The 22,694-nt window shown below is 34.1% G+C and overlaps 1 protein-coding gene across 1 annotated transcript; it reads left to right on the forward strand.

Moving 5' to 3' along the window:
- Window positions 1–9,005: 9,005 nt before the first annotated feature.
- MSTN (myostatin) lies at window positions 9,006–17,376 on the forward strand. Its single transcript, XM_012464124.3, has 3 exons — window positions 9,006–9,514; window positions 11,328–11,701; window positions 14,238–17,376. The coding sequence occupies exons 1-3, from the start codon at window positions 9,127–9,129 to the stop codon at window positions 14,616–14,618; spliced, it is 1,143 nt and encodes a 380-aa protein (XP_012319547.1). The 5' UTR covers window positions 9,006–9,126; the 3' UTR covers window positions 14,619–17,376.
- Window positions 17,377–22,694: the final 5,318 nt, after the last annotated feature.

Genomic DNA, 22,694 nt, shown 5'->3' on the forward strand with positions numbered 1-22,694 from the left:
TTTTCCCACTTTTTTCTTTCTAATTTCCTAATCATTCCATTCTACATCTCCCTCTTGTGTACATTATAAACCTATCCTTCACTTTACAAAAGTTTAATTTAGAAATTTTTAATTTTACAAAGATTTATAATACAAATTAACATTAATGATATTAATATTGTTAGATGCTACTGTTAGATATGATTAGATGTTGACACATTTTCATATTTTATATTTATGAAGCACACAATTCATTATTGTATGAACATTATATTTAACATATTTTCATTGTTGTGTGAACACCATAGAACATACTTACACAAACCTAGATGGTATAATCTACTGCACACCTAGGCTACATAGTATAGCCTATTGCTCATTGGCTACACACCTCTACTGCATGTTACTATACTATATTATACTGGAGGCAATAGTAACACAATAACATTTAGATAGCTAAACATATAGCTTAGAAAAGGTACAGTAAATATATGGTATAAAAGATAAAAAATGAGTAGCTAGAACTACAAGTGTGTGCCACCACACCAAGCTAAGTTTTTCACTTTTATTTTTTTTAGAGATGGGGGATCTCACCTTACTGCCCAAGCTGGTCTTGAACTCCTGTCCTCAAGCAGTCTTCCTTGCCTTGGTCCCTCAAAGCACTGGGATTACAGGTGTGAGCCACCATGTTCAGCCTACTTTATTTATATCTTTGTTTTATAAGCATTTTCTATTTTTAAATTTTTTTATTTTTAGAAAACATTTTTAAATGTTTTAATTAAACACTAAGACACAAACACACACATTAGCCTAGGCTTACACACACTTGGGATCATCTAGACATCACTAAGCCATAGGAATATTTCACCTCCATTATAATCTTCTGTGACCACACTCATCTATGTGGTCTGTTGAATTTGTTATGCATTGCATGACTGTATATTCAATGCTTACCCACAAACAGTGGGTGTTCATAAGTATTTGATGAAATTCTAAGTAAAGAGTCCTTACCATACCATACTTTATCAAGTATTTGAATTTTACCAGTTCCTCCCATTAGATTTCTCCTCTGAGTTTGAATGGAGATTTAAAAAAAAATTACATTTCCAGAAAAATTCCTTGTGTCACTGGGGATTTAAATTCATTGCATCATGTAAAAATATCTAATACTTAACACAGATTTTGGGTCCTCATCATAGTAATGTCTTATATATTTTCTTCAGCCAGATTCTACAGGTTGATCTGTATGTATACCCCAAAACTTAAAGTATAATAAATAATAATAATTAATAAATAAATAAAAAGAAAGAAAAATTGACAGCAGAAGCGATGTAGTTCTTAGAGTTCCCAGCAGGGGCCAGAATATTCATGCTAAATCTAATTAAATGAAAGTTGTTTTTTAAAATTATAAGTCAAGATTTTATCTATTTTTGAACTAATTAGGAAGTCAAAGATAGAGCTCTTTGTAACTCTCTGTGGTTAAAATTACTAGAAACTACTGACTGTTTAATTTTAAATTTCAAGAATATAGTTAGAGAATTTAAAATATTGAAATTTGAGTTAAATAATGATGTTATGTAACAAAACGCTGACCCAATACCTATGCGAATGGGCATCAAAAGTACATTTAGTTCGTAGACATTAAAACTCCTATACTAATTGCCAAAAGCAGCTCATTGAATCTTTCAGTTGCCAAGCCAGAACCTTGGATAGGGTCCAAGAACAAAGGGCACCACTGTGGCACTGACCCAGGAAATTGAGTACTGACCTAATTCGATAATTTTAGAACATTAAAAAAATTCTTAATTCAACATAAAGAAGTTAAAGAAGTACTTGGTGCTTCAAAACTATTTCAATGCAAACTGCTTTTGCAAATTAAAAAACCTGTTCTTCATTTAAATCTAATTTAAATCACATAACCTCTCTCTGGACCTCAGTTTCTCCATCTCTTCATGAGTAGGGTGGATCAAATAACCTTAAAATCCTATAGCCCTAAAGTTTTGTATTTCCCTTAGGCAAAAAAGCATCATTTATTTTTTTGTCTCCAATTCCTGGCATAGTACCTATCATAAACCAGGTGCACAATAAGTGTTTAATGAACAAATACATGTATAAATGAACAAATGAATATATTTTAAAAGACTTCCTTCTAAGAATTTACAAAGGAATTTGGAAATGGAATGATTCTCTGAAAGCCAATTCTCTGTGAATTATGAAAAACAATGCTTTAGGCAATTCCAAAGAAATAAAACGTAAGACTCTTGGAGAGAACTAAATTTTTCAAATGCTATTACTACCATCAAACCACCAATGGAGTAAAGAGAGTTAAGATTTTTAAAAATGTGTTTAAGACTATAAATTAAAAAATCTAAATATAAAATGTTAATTTTTTCGATTTGCCAAAACTTACTCTGTATTGAGGCTTCTGGTTCCAGTTCCCTAAAAACAAAACCCTGAAAATTACAAGATTTTCTCTTGAAGGGCAGTTGATTACTAGAAACATTAACTTTAAAAATATTGAAACAACAGATGTATTTTTTCCAATTCAATCTATATTGTCAGCTGCTCTGGAAACCATGTGCTTGTTCTAAAGTAAATGAAAACATCATGCAGAAAACTGTTCATCAAAAGTAATGAAAATAAATTTATTATTATGCTCAGTTCATAGTTTTCCCTACTGGGAGATTGATCTGTCTTTGCCTTGCTCAAACACAAACACACATACACACATGTGTACACACACACACACCCCTTTTGAGACTTCTTTTCTACACTCTGGCTACCTTTGAGACTCATTAAACTTAATATGAACCTAAGTCGGGGAAGGGATCTGGTCGCTGTAAGTAGTGGTATCATAGCCAGCATGGCCACTCTCTAGCATGGCGCCTGTTAAGAGCCACACGGTGTGGGGAGCCATAGATCTAGTAGTCCCAGATCATTAAATGCAAAAGCTGTACTGGGATACCAAAACTGCTCCCTGCTCCACCAGAGAACTACTGCAGCGTCAAGAACACAGGGACCTGTGATATCAATCTCCCCTGGCAGTTTGAGGAACAGGGGAATCAATAGAAATGCTATGAACCACAGTCAGAGCAAACTAAAAACACTTCCACTTAGAAAGTCTATAAATACACTAACTACACCTTGCTGAAAAATTGGAAAGTTGGAGTTTCTGGTATTTAAGGAGACGTTTGTTCACTTAGTGGTTTAATTATTCAAAAAACACTGTTCTGGCCAGGTGCAGTGGCTCACGTCTGTAATCCCAGCACTTTAAGAGGTCTAGGTGGGCAGATCACTTGGGGCCAGGAGTTCAAAACCATCCTGGCCAACATGGTGAAACCCCGTCTTTATTAAAAATACAAAAAATTAGCAGGGTGTGATGGTGCATACCTGTAATCCCAGCTAGTCGGGAGGCTGAAGCAGGAGAATTGCTTGAACCCAGGAGGTGGAGGTTGCAGTGAGCCGAGATTGTGCCACTGTACTCCAGTCTGGGTGACAGAGCAGGACTCAATCTCAAAAAACAAACAAACAGAAACACTGTTCTGCCCGTCTAATTATGTGCCAGGTACTGGAACAAGAGCTGAAAAGACAAAAAAGAACAAAATATTCCCTGCCCTCGAATAGCTCATAGTCTATTTGGGGGATGGAAGGGTAGAGATTGGAGGACAAGAAAACATTAAAACACAAACATATAAGAATTTTAATAATGGAGGAGGGGGCAATCTGTACAATCTATACAATTTTAACAGCAAGTCTTTGAGTTTAGTTTTTTTTTTTTTTTTGAGGCAGGGTCTCACTCTGTCTCATGCCACCATACCCAGCTAATTTTTGTATTTTTAGCAGAGACAGTGTTTCACCATGTTGGCCAAGTTGGTCTTGAACTTCTGACCTCAAATGATCCACCCACCTTGGCCTCCCAAAGTGCTGGGTTACAGGCGTGAGTCACTGTGCCTGGCCTCTAGTATCTTTTTTTTAATAGAAAAAAAATGAGGAAGCCAAATTGTAACTTCATTTTTATTTTCTACGATAAATTTTAAGCCTATGATAAATAGACTAGAGCTCCCATTTTGGGAGGGAGGAAGAGGAGAAATAGAATTGTGAAGCTTTTCTGAGTTAATTCTACCTCTAAAGGACAATGGATTGCAGCAACTTTATTAACTAGGAAGTTATTATGAGGATTGCATAGTATGAATACTATCACCTCAAGACCGATCTGAAGACCATCTACAAGAAATCCCTTAAGACTACTAATTTCAGTCTATTCCCTAGAACTGACAAATGTTTTGCAAATGTGCTCTAGACTACCTATGAATTTGTAGTCAGTCATTATAATAATATTTATATTTCTGCTTTCTGCAATAAATATGTACTATTAAACAATGTTTTAAAATTACTTTATTTGATGGCTCATTAAAAGCAAAGCTACAGGTATTGGGAGGAGGGGACTGGAAGTTAAAGGGGGAAGTACTCAATTGAAGTAGTGTAAAAATTTCTACTTTGGGTGTATGTTTCTCCAAGTGTGGTGTGGGGAACACTGGGGTGGTTCCCAAGTCCCTTCCTGAGAGTCTGTAAAGTAAAAACTGTTTTCATAATAACACTAAGATGTTTTTGCCTTTCTGATGCTCATTCTTTCTTATGTGTACAATCGAGTTTTCCAGAAGCCCCATAATGTATGAAGATATCATCACTCTGTTGGCAAATAAAATGTATGCTTGAATGTGCCTGAGAATCACTGCCTTAGGGGATAAACCTGAATGGAAAGGGCACATCTAATCAAATGTGTTCATATTTTATATGAAGAAACTAGTCCATAGGTTTCATGAAGACAGTGATTGTGTCTGTCTGGCTCACTGTTTTATCCTCAGAATATAGCATAGTGCTGGGCACAATATAGGCATTCAAATATTTCATAAACAAGTACATAAATTCATATGTATATATATACACACACACACACACACATACATACATACATTTATAAATGAAGTTTTTGCTAACTGACTTATTCAAGGTTACATAAAACATCAGCAGTAAAGCCAGAATTATATTTCAGGTCTCCTGTCTTCAATTCCTATACTCTTGCTTCCTAGCTCAAGAATATTTTTGTTTTTGTTAATTTTTGTCTTCTGACTATTGAAAGCATAGGTAATCAGTTATCATCAATGTGGGACGATTATCTATTCATGATGTTATGTGAGTTGAGCACTATACAGATTGTTTCTGGCTTTAAGAATAATCAGCATAGAGTAATACCAAAGAGCTGTAATTACAAGTTAATGGCAAGAGATATCAGAAAAAATTTCCTGAGTTTTTGCCCAAAACTGTTAAATTTTTCGAGATTCATTCTTGTGCTAATTCCTAATCTCATTCTCCTCCTTTTTTGGCCAATATCATTAAACTTCCAGCAAGTCTTTACATTAGTACACTCAGTAGATCTCACACTCTGGGAAAATAAAACTGTAAAATGTTTGAAAATATTCTTTATACACTCAACATTGTTTTGAGACAACCAGTGGGTATTTGTAACAGAGATGAGAGAGTTTTGCTTGTCACCTAACTGACAGTTACAGAAGATGTAATAGCCTACCTAGTACAAAGACGAACCATATCAGTCTTGTGAGATGCTGCTTTGGCCACCTAAATTCCAACTCCTGTGAGAAACTGCTTTTAGAGATGGCTAACTTAAGACAAAACCAACAGGCCAACAGACAAAGCTCTCCCAGTCAACTAGAAGGAATTCTTCTCTACTCACTCATCCTAATGATGCACGACTGTCCTGTCTCCTTTATGACAAGAGTAGCCAAAACTGGGCCTCCAGCCGTCAGACTACATTGAAGTTTCCTATGACTGATAAGCCCTTCTACTCTGGGACCTTGGGACGCTTGCAATCACTGCCACTGGAGAAGGAATAAAAACTATTTAAATTTCTTCAGTACTTCTTAACCCATTCAATACTGTTCTCTAGAGAAGTTGATTAGTTATAGTCGATTCTCCCTATTCATAGTAGTTGTGTCCTATAAAGTCATTGCCAAAACTGAATTAGCAAATACTGAACTATTGTTCCCAGTTGAAAAACAGGGTTAGGTGAACCTCTGGTCATAAAATTTTCATCAACCAATCAATATATAACCTTATTTTAGGTGTGTTTTTGTTTACACATACCTTATTTAATATATATTGTTCATTCAATAACAGTAAACTCACAGGCAACAGGACTATAAATCATGCCCTAGTGATGCTTATCCAGCACATGTATTTTTCTGTAAGAATTTTTTTCCCTTAGGCATATCACAGCCTTTTAAAACTGTAGTAAATATACATAACATTTAGCATCTTAACCATTTTTAGATGTACAGTTCTGTGGCATTAAGCACATTCACACTGTTGTATAGCCAACACCACCATTCATCATCAGAAATGTTTCATCTTTCCAGACTGAAACTCTGTATCTATCACAGCGTAACTTCCCCTCAATGCCCCACCCAGCCCCTGGCAACCACTATGCTACTTTCCATCACAGCTTTGTTGTGGTTAGGAACATAGGAACACCACACAGCACTTCAGCACTATGCTTGGGGACAAGTTTTTAAAAGCAAAATCAATAACAGGAACAATTTTTAAAAGCACAAAAACTAAATAGACTGCAAAAAGGGAATGTGTTTGTAGTATGAGAGCTGAAACATTAAGGCAGAACCCTGTCTTGTTTGATCTCATCTGGGGAACCTGTGCATCAGATAGGCCCCAAACCTCTTGCCACTCTGTGAATGCCAGTGAACGACTGCAAAATGCCAGGAGTATTGAATTTCATAAATAAATTTTAGCAAATAGGCAAATTTGTGATTACAGAAATCATGAATAATGAGAATTGTCTGTAGGTGGAAATGACAACCTTTGTTCACTTTTTTCCCAGTAAGAAGAATAAAGAGCTGGATGGAGCATGTCTTGTAATCTGGCTGCCTTAGAAAATTTTACTGCCTCACCGTGCTAGAAAGGTAGATTTTGTGACTGATAATTGGCAGCTATGATCTGAAGCAGTTTTAGTTCATGTGGAGGATAATTTTAAGCATAATCTCAAACCCCTCTGCATTAAACAAAGAGCAAGTGCTCAAGTGCCAGTTAACAATTACTTTATGACAGGTGCTATATTCAGCAATTTACATGCATTATTAAATTATATCTCCCAAAAACCCTATGAGGAAACTAAAGTTTAGGAAAGTTAAGTATCTCATCCATTATCACATAGTTAGCAGTGGCAAAGTTGAGATTTGAACTCAGGTCTATCTCACTCCAGAGACTGAGTTCTCAACTCAACTGCTATGCAATTCTAAGCATATTTTTTAAAAAGTTTGACTTACTTGGAATTGTATAGATGCACATGTTCCAATGATCATAACATTTCAAAGATTTATACATTGAAAAATGAATTCACCAAACAAATAAAACCTTAGAAGCCAGATCTAATATTGTCCTATAACAAAGAGTATCTGAAATCCTCAGGGCATCTGGTTTGTGTCTGGTTTTCCTTAATCTTTAATGATGGGCAAATCCAATGCATTATGTAAGGCCATTTTTTCTCAAGAGATGTAGATACCTCTTAAGAATTTGATGAAAATGCATTAACTTTTCAGGCTACTGAGTTGCATTTTAGTGCACCGAGGCAGCAAATTAGTGTACAGTGTGCAAAAATGGTAGTGACTTTAAAAATAAATATTTGATATGAGCCACTGCATTCTCTTGGAAAAAAAAAAAAGTAATGGATTAAATCTCTTAGGAATCCTTAGCGTCCCAAAAAGGAGTAGGAAAAAGAAATCTCCTTTGGCCTGGAAATATCTCTGTTTCTTGCTGGCTATGTTTGCTTAGCTCTTTAATAGTTCATTTGACTACATCTTGTGGCTCCCAAAGCTAAGGTTGAGCGTTTGATCCCTACAGAGGCCACTTAAATTTAGAGAACAAAAAGCTCTATTCTCTGCTCCCAGACTTTACCCCAAATCCCTGCCAGGTGTCTGCCCTCTGGTCAAAATGAGAAATTGGCAAAGGGGTACAAACATATCACAGTATTGGGAAACCACAAAAGGTCACCCCTTTATCATGATGCTCTTTCTTTTCATGTGCTCACAATATTCTGATGTAACTTATAGAGAATAAATACTACACTTTTTACTCTCTGGATATTTACTGCTGGAAATCTGAGGAAACTGTAATAAGCTCTGCAATGCCAGTTATAAAATTCATTATCTTATTCTATGTTCAGAAATTTTTCTATTAGCCGATATTACCCTCTTGGTAATAAACAATGAAGAAACATATCTTCTGAGTTATATTAATCTGCATCTTTAGAATAGGAAATAATACCAGCCAGTCAAAAGTTCAGCATAATTTTCAAAATAATAAAAGGCATTAAACTATGTAAAAATAATTCCATGCACAAAATGACATGATAAGAATGACTTTCAATAGGTGCTAATAATTTAATCAGAAAACAAGTTTCTCAAATTATAGATGAAAATTCTCTAAAATTTAAGCATCACAGTCTTAACTTTTATTCAGATCTTCCTAATTTTTGTTTTCCTAATTACTTGACACTAAAAATAATTTAATACAACAAATAAAAATATTTTTACTTCAAATGCTTGCCTAAACAATATAAAATCATTTTAGTTTTTGAGGAAGTAATATTTCATATTTTAAATATGTACTACAAATTAAAGTTGACTTATTTAAATTACAATAAAAGCTGTATAAGGATTAATAAGATTTAAGTACAGTTTATATTATTGCCAACATAGACTTTTATTTTTCAAATGTCACAAACATCTTTTATTATTTGTAGATTTATTTCTTTTATGAAGTAGTCAAATGAATCAGCTCACCCTTGACTGTAACAAAATACTGCTTGGTGACTTGTGACAGACAGGGTTTTAACCTCTGACAGCGAGATTCATTGTGGAGCAAGAGCCAATCATAGATCCTGACGACACTTGTCTCATCTAAGTTGGAATATAAAAAGCCACTTGGAATACAGTATAAAAGATTCACTGGTGTGGCAAGTTGTCTCTCAGACTGTACATGCATTAAAATTGTGCTTGGCATTATTCAAAAGCAAAAGAAAAGTAAAAGGAAGAAATAAGAATAAGAAAAAAAGATTATATGGATTTTAAAATCATGCAAAAACTGCAACTCTATGTTTATATTTACCTGTTCATGCTGATTGTTGCTGGTTCAGTGGATCTAAATGAGAACAGTGAGCAAAACGAAAATGTGGAAAAAGAGGGGCTGTGTAATACATGTACTTGGAGACAAAACACTAAATCTTCAAGAATAGAAGCCATAAAAATTCAAATCCTCAGTAAACTTCGTCTGGAAACAGCTCCCAACATCAGCAAAGATGCTATAAGACAACTTTTACCCAAAGCTCCTCCACTCCGGGAACTGATTGATCAGTATGATGTCCAGAGGGATGACAGCAGTGATGGTTCTTTGGAAGATGACGATTATCACGCTACAACAGAAACAATCATTACCATGCCTACAGAGTGTAAGTAGTCCTATTAGTGTATATCAACAGTTCTGCTGACTGTTTTTCTAGTGTTTATGAGAAACAGATCTATTTTCAGGCTCAATTTTAACAAGCTGTTGGCTTGTATGTAAGTAGAAAGGAAAAGAGTCTCTCTTTTTAAAGATTTCATGAGAATATATTAACAAGACAGAAATCTGTTGCATTATTTGTTTTCTTACAGATATAAAAAACTAAAAAGTAAAATACTTGCATAGCATTAGTTTAATAAGGCAAATATAGATAGCATGCTTATGCTTTCACAGTAATACCACCAAGGCAAGGACTGGGAGATACTACAAGCAATGTTAAAAACTTACATTATATTTTATAATTGTATTTGGTTGTGTAAAATTTGCATCTATAATAAGTTTTTTTCACTAATAACAAAACAAAAAGAAACTTGCTGGATGTTTAAGCTTACTTGAGCACTGCTGAAAACCTTAAGTGATTTCTGTTATTTGAAACTCTCTTGGTATTTCTGTTGTTCTTCACAGTTAAAAATTTAATTTTGAAAGTATCACACTGAAGAGTATGTTAAAAATTAAATATCTTAATGTATTAGTAAGAGCAATAATGAAGTAAACATAGCATAATGATCATCATGAACTAAATATCAGAAAATGCCTAAGAAAGAAACATTTTAATTGGGTAGGTTATGGCTCACGAAGTTCTCCTTGTACCTTGACCATGGTACTATTGTTGACAGTACCCACTTTGTGTACTTCCAAGAAGGCACAGTGCTTAATTACCTTCTGTAATATTTTATTCTTCATGAGAGGGAGGGCTTTTACCTGTAGTATCTACGTTGCTTCTGACGGATAACATATTTCATACAATTCATTTTATAGTCAGCTCAAAAGAATACTTTCTCCAGGAAAGAGAAACAGGCACCTTGACAGAGAAGGCATGGCAAGAAAAATTTTGTGTTACATCATTTGTTATCTTGCTTTCATACAATGCTTTATATACTTTAAACAAGACTCAAAACAGTTTTAAAATATTATTTTCCTTATTAAGTAATCAGGTTACAATGCAGCAAAGAATTTTCATTTAAGACTCTGCTATCAAATAGTTCTGGAGTAGATTTACCTTTTATAGACACTTTTGGAGAATCAAAATAAAAGAAATTGTTAGTGCTTGTGCTTACATGAACAGCCTGCCCCTAAGACAATACTTTTGAACTTTTGAGATAGCCTGTCCATAACATCAAATTTTTGTGTTAATTACCTGCTTGATTTTGCTTCTTTAAAAGGCTATTCCAAAGCCAAAATGTAACAGATGTACTGTGTTTTCTACTAATTCCCGAGGCTCAGTAAAGTTGCTCAGTGTGTCTTGTCCCCAGGTAATTCAGGCCTGGGGGAAGGGTTCCTTCTTCCAGACTGATTGGTACAGCTGCTCAGTAAGTGTAACTACTCAGATTCCCAAAGAATTCTAAGTGGTTGTTCCTCCACAGTGTCTCTTGTTCTCTCTAATCATCATCATTTTAAAATTTCATTCAGTGTTCATTGCTTCATAGAATCTTCCTTTGTCCATAGTTCTCTGGAAGGGGAATAGATTCCTGATGAACAGCTGAAAATACATATATCTGAAAAATTCTGAAAAGCTAGGGTAATTATTTTCTTTGACATTTTTTCTGAAGTATAAAGTTCTACATGGCATTTCATTTTAAAAGACTGAATAGGCATACATGATCTTAATTTTTTTAAATGCTCAACTATTAACATGGAGGGGTTTTGTTCACTTTTTAATGGGCAATAGTTTCAGTAATTCTTCTTTTCTTATTCATTTATAGCTGATTTTCTAACACAAGTGGATGGAAAACCCAAGTGTTGCTTCTTTAAATTTAGCTCTAAAATACAATATAATAAAGTAGTAAAGGCCCAATTATGGATATATTTGAAACCCGTCAAGACTCCTACAACAGTGTTTGTGCAAATCCTGAGACTCATCAAACCCATGAAAGATGGTACAAGGTATACTGGAATCCGATCTCTGAAACTTGACATGAACCCAGGCACTGGTATTTGGCAGAGCATTGATGTGAAGACAGTGTTGCAAAATTGGCTCAAACAACCTGAATCCAACTTAGGCATTGAAATAAAAGCTTTAGATGATAATGGTCATGATCTTGCTGTAACCTTCCCAGAATCAAAAGAAAATGGGCTGGTAAGTGATAACTGAAAATAACATTCTAACAATCTTATGTTTTTATTCATAATATGAATGAGCAATAGTGGAAAACAGCTACAAATTTCCTAAGCTCATAAGCCAGACAAAGGTAACTTACCCTAGTGGTAGCCCTGTACCCAATAAAAGTAGGTGTCCAATTTTATATCCTATGAAACACTCCCTTGATACTCTTACTTTGCATGAAGATTTTAGAATAAAATTATACCATACTTAAATTCTTAAGAAGTTCTTTTGAACTGGGAATGAAATATAAAATGCTTTTAATATGATACATGATTGTGTGAATTAAAATATTAACTCTATAGAGTGGATTTTAGTACATAAACAAATCAAAACTTTTTTTTCTCCCAGAAGGGTGCCAAATGTGTTAAAAATTTTTGGCTTAGCATAAAACAGATAAACTTCTAAAATTATAATGAAAAAATGTTTTATTATGAGAAATTAATTGAGTGATATTTATAGGCTTATATTTTATTAAATATATTTAAGATTCCTCATAATAAACATGTTCAATATTTGTAGGATGTCAGTGCCCTGATGTGTGTATATATTTCTTTGTGGAATACTTCTAATAAAATTTCAATTTACAGACTAATTAATCTTTGCCACCTAGCTTCTTCTTCTTCTTATTATTATTATTATACTTTATGTTCAGGGGTACATGTGCAGATCATGCAGGTTTGTTACATAGGTATGCATGTGCCATATTTCTGAGCTGCCTTAGCATTCTTGAGCAAGATTTTACTTAGGGAAAGCCAACTAATTTAGTATCAGGCCAAGTAAATGACAATATCTTAAATATTACAAAAATTAATAAAAACATTTTAATACCTACTACCAATTTAAGGTTACTCTTCTGGCTAACCTATGTTTCTGTTTACTTCTATTTTCAAACACTTAATGTGATCACATCTTTTTATGTTCATCTATTGACATAATTTACAAAAGATTATACTTGTAAGCAACAAACATGTTATCTTTTTAATCTTTAAATGATCTTGGTTATAAAGATTATATAATTAGCAGATCAGATCTACTTTAAATAAAAACATTCTTTAAAATATTATAGAATATTTTTTATTTTTTTATTTTTATTATTTACTTTTTTATTGTGTGTGTATATATATATACACATATGTTTTACTTCAATAGTTTTTAGGGTACAAGTGGCTTCTGGTTAATAGATGAATTGTATAGTTGCTAAATCTGAGATTTTGGCACACCCATCACCCCAAGTAGTGTATATTGCACTAATATGTAGTTTTTAATCCCTCATACTCCCACCCTCCCCACTTCTGAGTCTCCAAAATACCTTGTACTACTCTGTATGTCTTTGCATACCCATAGCTTAGCTCCCACTTATAAATGAGAACATATGGAATTTGGTTTTCCATTCCCTTAGAATAATGGTCTTCAGCGCCATCCAATTTGCTGCAAAATATATTACTTCATTCATTCTTTTTTATGGTTAAGTAGTAATCCATGGTGTATATATACCCCATTTTCTTTATCCATTCATCTGCTGATGGGCACTTAGGCTGATTTCATATCTTTACAACTGTGAATTGTGCTGCAATAAACATGTGTGTAGGTGTCTAAAAGACTATACAATTTTCTAAATGATTTTGTTTTCTTTATATATGCTACACTAAATGTTAATGACTCCCAAAATGATATCATTATTTTTGATAGTCTTAAATAACAATAACTACCAGAGCTATTTTCATTTAGATATGGATTAAAAACTACTGTCAATTATTTAAGAAAATGTTCCTTTTTGTAGGTAGCATTTTAATGCTCAAAACTGATAATATGACAAGTGATTAATATGATGTATTCCTCAGATTTTTTCATGTAAAGGGAAACAAAGTCTCAAATACATTAAAAGATTGGGGCAGAGACAGTACTAACCATTTTTAAATATCTGAATAGGAACATTTTCCAGTAAAAGAATACAGGAAATATCATCGTCTCTTCTTCTGAATTTGTCCTTCTCTATTTTGCCCTGGCTTTATTGTTCAAGTTTCCCTGAGTGAGGACCTAGAGAATGGAGGCTGGATGGCTATACCTATCCCCCCAGGAGTTGCCAGGCATATTCAGTGAACATATTTAATTATGAAGCAAGAAGAGAGGGAGCTCAGCTCTTTCCTTCATTCCCCATTTCTCCTTCTTTTCTTCCCTCCTTTCCTTCTTCCCTCCTTTTCTTCCCTTAAGTATTTTCAGGGCATCCATTATATGCCAGGCAGTCTGGTGCTCAAACTTGGAATAATAAAAATTAAAGACATGGAACTGACCTTAGGGGAATTTGTATTGCTGTTAAAAATTCTTTTGAGACATAAGGGGAAAATTGAGCCTAGTTTAAATTAACATTCCTTAATGCTGTGCCTTTTAAAAATAAATGTGGTATGAGCAAAATTATTAGTTTATTTATTTAATAATGATTTCTTAAGGTAGGTAGAAAAGTGTTTGCAGGTCTATTGATATTACTGATTGTTCTTTCCTTTTCGTACAGAATCCCTTTTTAGAGGTCAAGGTAACAGACACACCAAAAAGATCCAGAAGGGATTTTGGTCTCGACTGTGATGATCTCTCAACAGAATCACGATGCTGTCGTTACCCTCTTACTGTGGATTTTGAAGCTTTTGGATGGGATTGGATTATCGCTCCTAAAAGATATAAGGCCAATTACTGCTCTGGAGAGTGTGATTTTGTATTTTTACAAAAATATCCTCATACTCATCTGGTACACCAAGCAAACCCCAGAGGTTCAGCAGGCCCTTGCTGTACTCCCACAAAGATGTCTCCAATTAATATGCTATATTTTAATGGCAAAGAACAAATAATATATGGGAAAATTCCAGCCATGGTAGTCGACCGCTGCGGGTGCTCATGAGATTTATATTAAGTTCATAACTTCCTAAAATATGGAAGGTTTCCCCTCAACAATTTTGAAGCTGTGAAATTAAGTACCACAGGCCTAGAGTATGCTACAGTCACTTAAGCATAAGCTACAGTATATAAACTAAAAGGGGGAATATATGCAATGGTTGGCATTTAACCATCCAAACAAATCATACAATAAAAAGTTTTATGATTTCCGGAGTTTTTGAGCTAGAAGGAGATCAAATTACATTTATGATCTTATATATTACAACATAGGTGAGGAAATGAAAGCAATTCTCCTTGCATTCTGATGAATTAAAGGAGTATGCTTTAAAGTCTATTTCTTTACAATTTTGATTAATATTTACAGAAAAATCTACCTACAGTTTTGATAAAATGCAGGATTGCTATATACTATCATTCGAATCATCCTTAAACACTTGAATTTATGTTATATGATAGCATACTTGGTAAGATAGAATTCCACAAAAATAGGGATGGTGCCACATATGCAAGTTTCCATTCCTACTATAATTGACATAGTATGTTAACAATCCATGCCAATGGTGCTAATACAATAGGCTGAGTGACTGAGGTTATCAGGTTTATCAAATTAAAAAATTCAGTAAAATAGTAAGTTTCTCTTTTCTTTGGGTGCATTTTTATACACCTCCAAATGAGAAATGGATTTTCTTTAAGGTAAGAAGAATCATTTTTCTAGAGGTTAGCTTTCAATTCTGTAGCATGCTTAGAGAGACTGCATTATCTTAAAAGGCAGTCAAATAGTATTTGTTTTTATCAAAATTTCAAAATAACATACTTGGAGAACAATGTAATTTTGTCTTTGGAAAATTACACCACTGTCTTTACAACACTGCAGTTTTTATGGCAAAATAATAGAAATGATTGACTCTATCAATATTGCATAAAAAGACTCAAACAATGCATTTATATAATATGTATTCAACATTGTTTTGTAAATAACCATCTCCTTTTTTATTTGCTTTGGTAATTTTTAGACTAAGGACATTTCAAATTAAGTATTAAGGCACAAAGACAGGTCATGCATCACATAAAAGCAACTACTTATATTTCAGATCAAATTAGCAGATTAAATAGTGGTCTTAAAACTCCAGATGTTAATGATTAGATGGTTAAATTACAATCATTTTATATTTTGTTACATTATTAACATTCACTTATGGATTCATGATGGCTGTATAATGTGAATTTGAAATTTCAATGGTTTACTGTCATTGTGTTCAAATCTCAGTATTTCATTATATTAATACTTGCAAACATTAGTAAGCATATCAAAATAATTGACTCTATTATCTGAAATGAAGAATAATAAGCTGATGCTATCTCAACAATAACTGTTACTTTATAATTTGATAATGTTAATCAAATTTATTGTACTATGACTAAATGAAATTATTTCTTATATCTAATGTGTAGAAACAATATAAGTTATATTAAACTGTTTTCACATTTTCTGAAAGACACAACAGTTTTTATTATAATGATTAATTCTGGATTTCTGATTTTCACTTTATTATAGAAGTCTAATGGTTTAGCACAAAAGTGTGATTGAGGAATTTTAAGTCTGCTACTCTGGTTCTCAGGAGTTAAATTCCTATTAAATTGGTCCTGGTCAAATTGCTTTATACATATGAAAGCAAGGACTAGTTATATCTGTTTCATTTCTCTATCTTGACCTGAAAACTATTTATATATGTTCATAGGTTCAATTTCCAAATGCATTGCAGTTGTCAAAGGTATATAGTTCTACTGAAGCCACAGAGATACAAGAAATCTACATCTTTTTCTTGCCACTTAATGATACTGGTACCTTTATCTCAACTTTCACCAGTTTTCACCAAAATTCACCAATTTTCAAACTGAATTGCAAAACAGTTGTAAAGTACCTAGAAATCCTTAAGTGCAGTAACATATATAAATATTTTTGAAGTGATCCCTCCTCTCCACCCTCCATCAGTTTAGTAACTTAGTTATAAAGCAGTGACTAAGTTAAATGGGGAAAATAATTAAAATTCTATGTGTTAACATAGCTAGTTTATAATTAATATAAATATTTCAATAATTTATATTTGTATATTAGTTATATACAAAATAGAAATCTAAATTCAAATACTGATTAAACTATAATAAAATCCATTTCAAATATCGTGATCACTTTTAAAAATAAAACACATGCATACTACCAATAATATAACTAAGAAATGAAACTATAGGCAATGATAAGCAAGTCACGACTTGCCTGGCATGTGAAATAGAGTGTTGAAATTTCACTTGCATGATCATTCAGTTCCAGTTTACAAACTACAAAACATATCAAAGCAAACTATACTATTTTGGCCATCCCTGAGTAAGATTCCAAGCAATGAAAAATGGTACTAAATTTAGTTCATTGATACCTCAGTGGCATTTTGCAGAGGAAGACTTTGGAAAATGAGTATATTATGAAAAGGAGTAGAGCAAATTTATCTTGGTTGCCATTCAAAACACTAGACAGAAGGAGTATTTAAATATATTTTTCTAGATTACATGTCAAAATACTTCAATAGTATCACATCCTGTCAAGAACAGAAGATGTTCTTGAATGTAAGATTTTACATATGAGCCTGCCCAATTCATATGACAGGCATAAAATGTATATATAATAATGACAGACAACTTAATAAGATAACTTATAAAGGTTAACTAGCTTATGTCAGGTTTAACATTACACTAAGTATTCCTGATATGGAACTGTACGGTTTGGCAATGATGTAAGACACATATGCTTCATTATCATTGATTCCACTTTTGGATTACTGTAAGAAAGAAAAGTTTTTAACAGTATTATGCTATTGTTTCTGCTTCATAATAAAGCTGATGTTTTGAATAAGCATATACATACACTTTCCTAAAAATCAACTTTAATAAAATGTTATTTTATTAGTTCTATATATACGCACTATAGGCAAACTATTATCCACTAGAATTAATTTATAGAAATGTAAAACATAATACCAGATTCTGATCCTAATGAGACCTATTGAAAATGTCTCCTGAGAAGGGCTAACAGCTATACTTGAGTCCATTTATCTTAAGGATCACTTTAAATTAAAATGTAAAAAGACTAAATCACCAATTCACCCCTTTAATTTGTTTTCCTAACCATTCAAGATTACTCTATTAAGAAACCTTTTCCTACAAGTGTTACAGATTTTTTTTTCTCTAACATCTTACAAAGGACACTATTCAGAACAAAATTTGATTATGCGGTTTGGGCCATAGATCCTCCATGAGATTTTCTCAGATCCGCTCCCATGGACACTAACTCTAAGAAGCCACATGTCTCTTGGCTCTATTCCCATGGAACTCAGCAACTTGGCATTACCTCTCAACCAGTCAAAAACAAAACATGTCCATACAAGAAAGTATGCCTACATGATGTCATGAGATCCTGATAATGCTGAGATAGAATTCTGAAGGTGACAAGCATAAAACACTGGTTTACTGGGCACAATCAAAATTTTAATGAAAATTGTTACATGGAAACAATTGAGTGGTCACTGAGGCAACCACTAGGCTTCAAGCTTCAATATCTTCCTGAAAAACTGCATACTTTGCAGGCAACTCAAGTAATGGAGTGAATTATATGGCTGCCTGCACCACCCTAGGTGAAGAATTCTACTGAGGAATGCCAGGTCATCTTGGGCTCTGAATGAGGCCAGTGCCATGGGATAAAAATTATAGCAAAGAAAAGCAGATGAGTGGACTCCCCCTTACTTGTAGATATGCCTTGTCAGCCAGTAAAATTGTCCCAAAGTCTAGAATCTACCAGGACCTGTGTCTTACAGTGAACTTAAGTTCCTTAGAGCACCAGTCAGACAGAATTCCACTGAAGTTGCATAGGACTGGTGCAAACCCAGATACATTCCTATCTTCTCATTGGCCAGGGTACATACCTATGACTGAAACAAATTGTACCAAGTAAGCCTCTTATGGGAGAAATACCTCTGCAACTGCAGGGCCAGCAGAACTCCTTCTTTGCTGAGAGAAGTATGTGGACTATGAATAGTGAGCCCTATCCAGCTTGACCAGAAGGATGTTTGACCAGACAGATGTTTGACCAAAGATTCCTCATCCTGGCCAAAAACAGCAGTGTCATCTCAAGGCAGCAATTATGACAGTGACTGGAATTTGGCCATATATATATATTGACACCGCTTTATCTAGTACATTACCTGGTTAGTATGTTTGGCCCTCATATATCCTCTTCAGTGTAGTAAAGAATAAATTACTTATAGGATATTGGACTAGACCCATGAATATGTACTTACAGAAAAAATCACATTATATGGGAATTATTATCACCATTTTGGAAATAAGGAAGTTGAGGCTCAGAGAGGTGCATGACTAATAAATGACTAAGATGGGTATATACATAATACAAGCAATACAGTTGCAGAGGTACAATTTTTCAGTCATTAACTCAGGCATGAAAAATTGTAATTTTTGATTTCTAACAAAATTGACCAGCTTTTACTTGAAGCCTCCTGATGCTCTATCACCATTTCTACTTTGTAGATGCAACATCACTGGGTACCACTCTAACGATGCTCCTCTCCACGGACCTCACACAGAAAATGATGTACAATATCCACATCCCCCTATTCTCAACTGTCTGAACTTCTAGGATGGGTATATTATCTCTAATTCATTACATCCAGTTCAACTCATGAGGTAGGGTATCACAAAAATACCAATGTCTGAAGCCTCTCTCTTCTCAAATTCTTTCCTGTCATTGGCTCATGAAATCTTTATGTGAAAAGATATAGAAACAGGTTCTGACTGGCTGGCTCTATTTACTAACTCTTTATATTTGATACCTGAGCCCAGATCCTTGCACTTGCTACCTTTTTTTTACTGATTCTGATCTGACAAGCGGAATCCTGGAAAAATGTAACTTCATCATAAATCATGTTATTAATTCTCATTAATGATGAAAAGGTAACTTAAAATGATATGACATCCTTTCACCTACAACTGCACTAAATTTTATGTCAATATCTAGTGTTATTAGTAAAGGTGATCAGAAATAAACACTCTACACCTTACATTAGCTATAAAAAGGCCCTGACCAGTGCCTTTCAATTTTTAACATTAAACTAAATTTGGCCTGAGGCCATCTCCATACCTCCCTATGTAACTGGAGGGCAATCTAACTTATTAAGTAAACAAAGTGAAAGCCTGACTTAGGGGTATATTTTATAACAAATAGCTGGGTGTCAGCCAATCACAGCGGCTGAGCTTCAGCCAGTCTCAGGCAGCCGACTGATCAAACCATGGTCAAATAAGGCAAACATAGATCTCTAACCAACCAAGCTGTTTCCATATTTCATGTTCATTTTCCGTCTATAAATGCTGCCTGTCTACATTGCATAGCAGAGCTCTCTCAACCTCCACTATGCTCTGGTTCTGACGGGTGCCTGACTGGCAAATTGTTCTATGTTCAAATAAACTTGTTTTATTTTTCAAAAGTTATTCTTTTAACAGTAACAAGATCCTTAGAGGTTCTAATGGTGATTTCACTTCTAAAATTTTATCCTCCCTCCAAAAAAGTAAACTTTTATGTAAAACTAGAGTTACTACTTTTAAGATTGGAAATGCATACATTCTAAATATAGGAAAATGGTTATAATTGATTTAGCAAATAGTATATTCAAAATTAAATATATATGTGTGTCTCTAAATATACATGTATCATATGTATACTTAGATACAGCTGTACATAACAGAAACCCCAATTCAAATAGGACTTAATAGAAAAGTTGATTATCTCATAGAAATACAGATGTAAGGCAACTCTTGGTAGCGTATGATCAGTAGCTTAGCTGAAGACCTAAATGCTTTCCACTGCTTCACTCTGCCACACTCATTGCGTTTGTTTGGCCATCATTTTGTCTCTATAATCACAAGATTGCTACTGCAGTTTACATGACAAGGTACATGTACATTGAAGAAAGGGAGCCACACTGCATGTGCGTGTATGAAAAATTTCCTCTGCAGAATCAAATAATATGATTATATTTAATTTTAATCAGTAATACAATTTGCACTCTGTAGAGGTTGTACCAATTTATATTTTTATTATAATGTGTGAGATTGCCTGTTTTCCCTTACCCTCATCATTTATATTTCCAGTTTGATAGGTGAAAAATGGCAGCTGATCATGAGTTTAATTGCCTTTCTCTTAAGTAAGGTTATTAATCTTTTTGTATTTTAAGTAAGGATCACTTTTATTTCCTTTTTTAGTAATTGCTTTTATCCTTTGCCCCTATTTATTTTCTTTCTTTTTATTTTTTTTTTGAGACAGAGTTAAGGCGCATTTTCGGCTCACCGCAACCTCCGCCTCCTAGTTTCAGGTAATTCTCCTGCCTCAACCTCCTGAGTAGCTGGGATTACAGGCACGCGCCACCATGCCCAGCTAATTTTTGTATTTTTAGTAGAGACGGGGTTTCACCATGTTGACTAGGATGGTCTCGATCTCTTGACCTCATGATCCACCCGCCTCGGCCTCCCAAAGTGCTGGGATTACAGACGTGAGCCACCGCGCCCGGCTGCCCCTATTTATTTTCTATTTGGTTGTTCGTACTTTTTAAAAGAAATCTATGTATTTAAGAAGATAGTCCTTTATCTATGATGAAAGCTGCAACTCTTTATTCCCAGATTTCTATTCCTCTTTTGACTTTACGGTTTCTTGTGTTTTTAATGAAGAATTTGAAAATATTTGTATGCTGTCACATACTTTAGTCTTTATTTTATGGCTTCCAGTTTTTTTGGTCATATTTAGGCCTACTCCTCTATGTAAGAAGTATATTCCAAAATGCATCTTATATTTTATTTTAATACTTTTATGATTTAGTTATTTACTTTAAAAATCTTTAATTTGGCCAGGCGTGGTGGCTCACGCCTGTAATCCAAGTACTTTGGGAAGCCGAGGTGGGTGGATCACGAGGTCAAGAGATGGAGATAATCCTGGCTAACATGGTGAAACCCCATCTCCATTAAAAGTACAAAAACTAGCTGGGCATGGTGGGGTGTGCCTGTAGTCCCAGCTACTTGGGAAGCTGAGGCAAGAGAATCACTTGAACCTGGGATGTGGAGGTTGCAGTGAGCCAAGATCGCACCACCGCACCTTAGCCTGGCAACAGAGCGAGACTCGGTCTAAAAAAAAAAAAAAAATCTTTAATTCACCTCAACTCCATTTTGTCATAAATGTGAGGTAAGAATCCAATTTATTTTTCTTTAGCATAATTATTCAGTTGCTACCATTTATAATGCTATATTTTTCCTGCTGATATAAATGTAGAATGGTGCCCAATGGACACATTCCAACAACTACATGGATTCTGTTGACCTAAAGAAAGAAACTGAGGCAAAATTAATACAGACAATTTATGTGAGCCAGGGTTAACTGCAGCCTTAAACACACTTCTAAGTTGCCTTGGGGAGTACTCCACTCAGCCTTTGTTACAAGAATTTTTTTTAAGTTTTTTTTTTTTATATAATGGAGATATAATAGTTTTTCATAGAAGGGATGGTTAATGGGTACTAGTAGGATTTTAAGGGCAAAAGGGAAGAAGGAGTGAGGTGATGCAAAGTTGTCTGACAAGAATTCTCATTGGTTTACAGAAGTAACATTGATTAGTGATTGGCTATACATCACTGAACTATACAGTATGAGTTATGGCATCTAGCATATGGCAGTCTATGGTTACTTGGTGTCAGTTAGTCTAGAGCCCACATAGCAAATGGCTTCAAGAATAATTATTTAGCTCAAAGTGGGAGTGAGATGTGACTACTATCACGTGCTCTCACAGTTTATGCCTCTCTGGGCCTAAATTAAAGGGAGCTTGCATTCCTCAAATAAAAAGTTTTTCTTTCTTAATTCTTAGATCTCAAACATAATTTTCATAGAATGTAGTAATAGCACAGGATGGATGCCTAGGGTAAAATCAACAACCTCCTTGAAATCAAACCGTAATCAAATCAGATAAATGTGAAAACAGTA

The sequence above is a fragment of the Aotus nancymaae genome, unplaced genomic scaffold (genome assembly GCF_030222135.1).
Source record: "Aotus nancymaae isolate 86718 unplaced genomic scaffold, 86718_ANA_hifiasm-v0.15.2.pri h1tg000008l, whole genome shotgun sequence".
NCBI classification, from domain to species: Eukaryota; Metazoa; Chordata; class Mammalia; order Primates; family Aotidae; genus Aotus; species Aotus nancymaae.

Coding starts and splice junctions, on each gene's coding strand:
- MSTN (XM_012464124.3), top strand. CDS start 9,127: ATGGATTTTAAAATCATGCAAAAACTGCAACTCTATGTTTATATTTAC. Junction 9,515..11,327: donor CATTACCATGCCTACAGAGT/GTAAGTAGTCCT, acceptor ATTCATTTATAG/CTGATTTTCTAACACAAGTG. Junction 11,702..14,237: donor AATCAAAAGAAAATGGGCTG/GTAAGTGATAAC, acceptor CTTTTCGTACAG/AATCCCTTTTTAGAGGTCAA.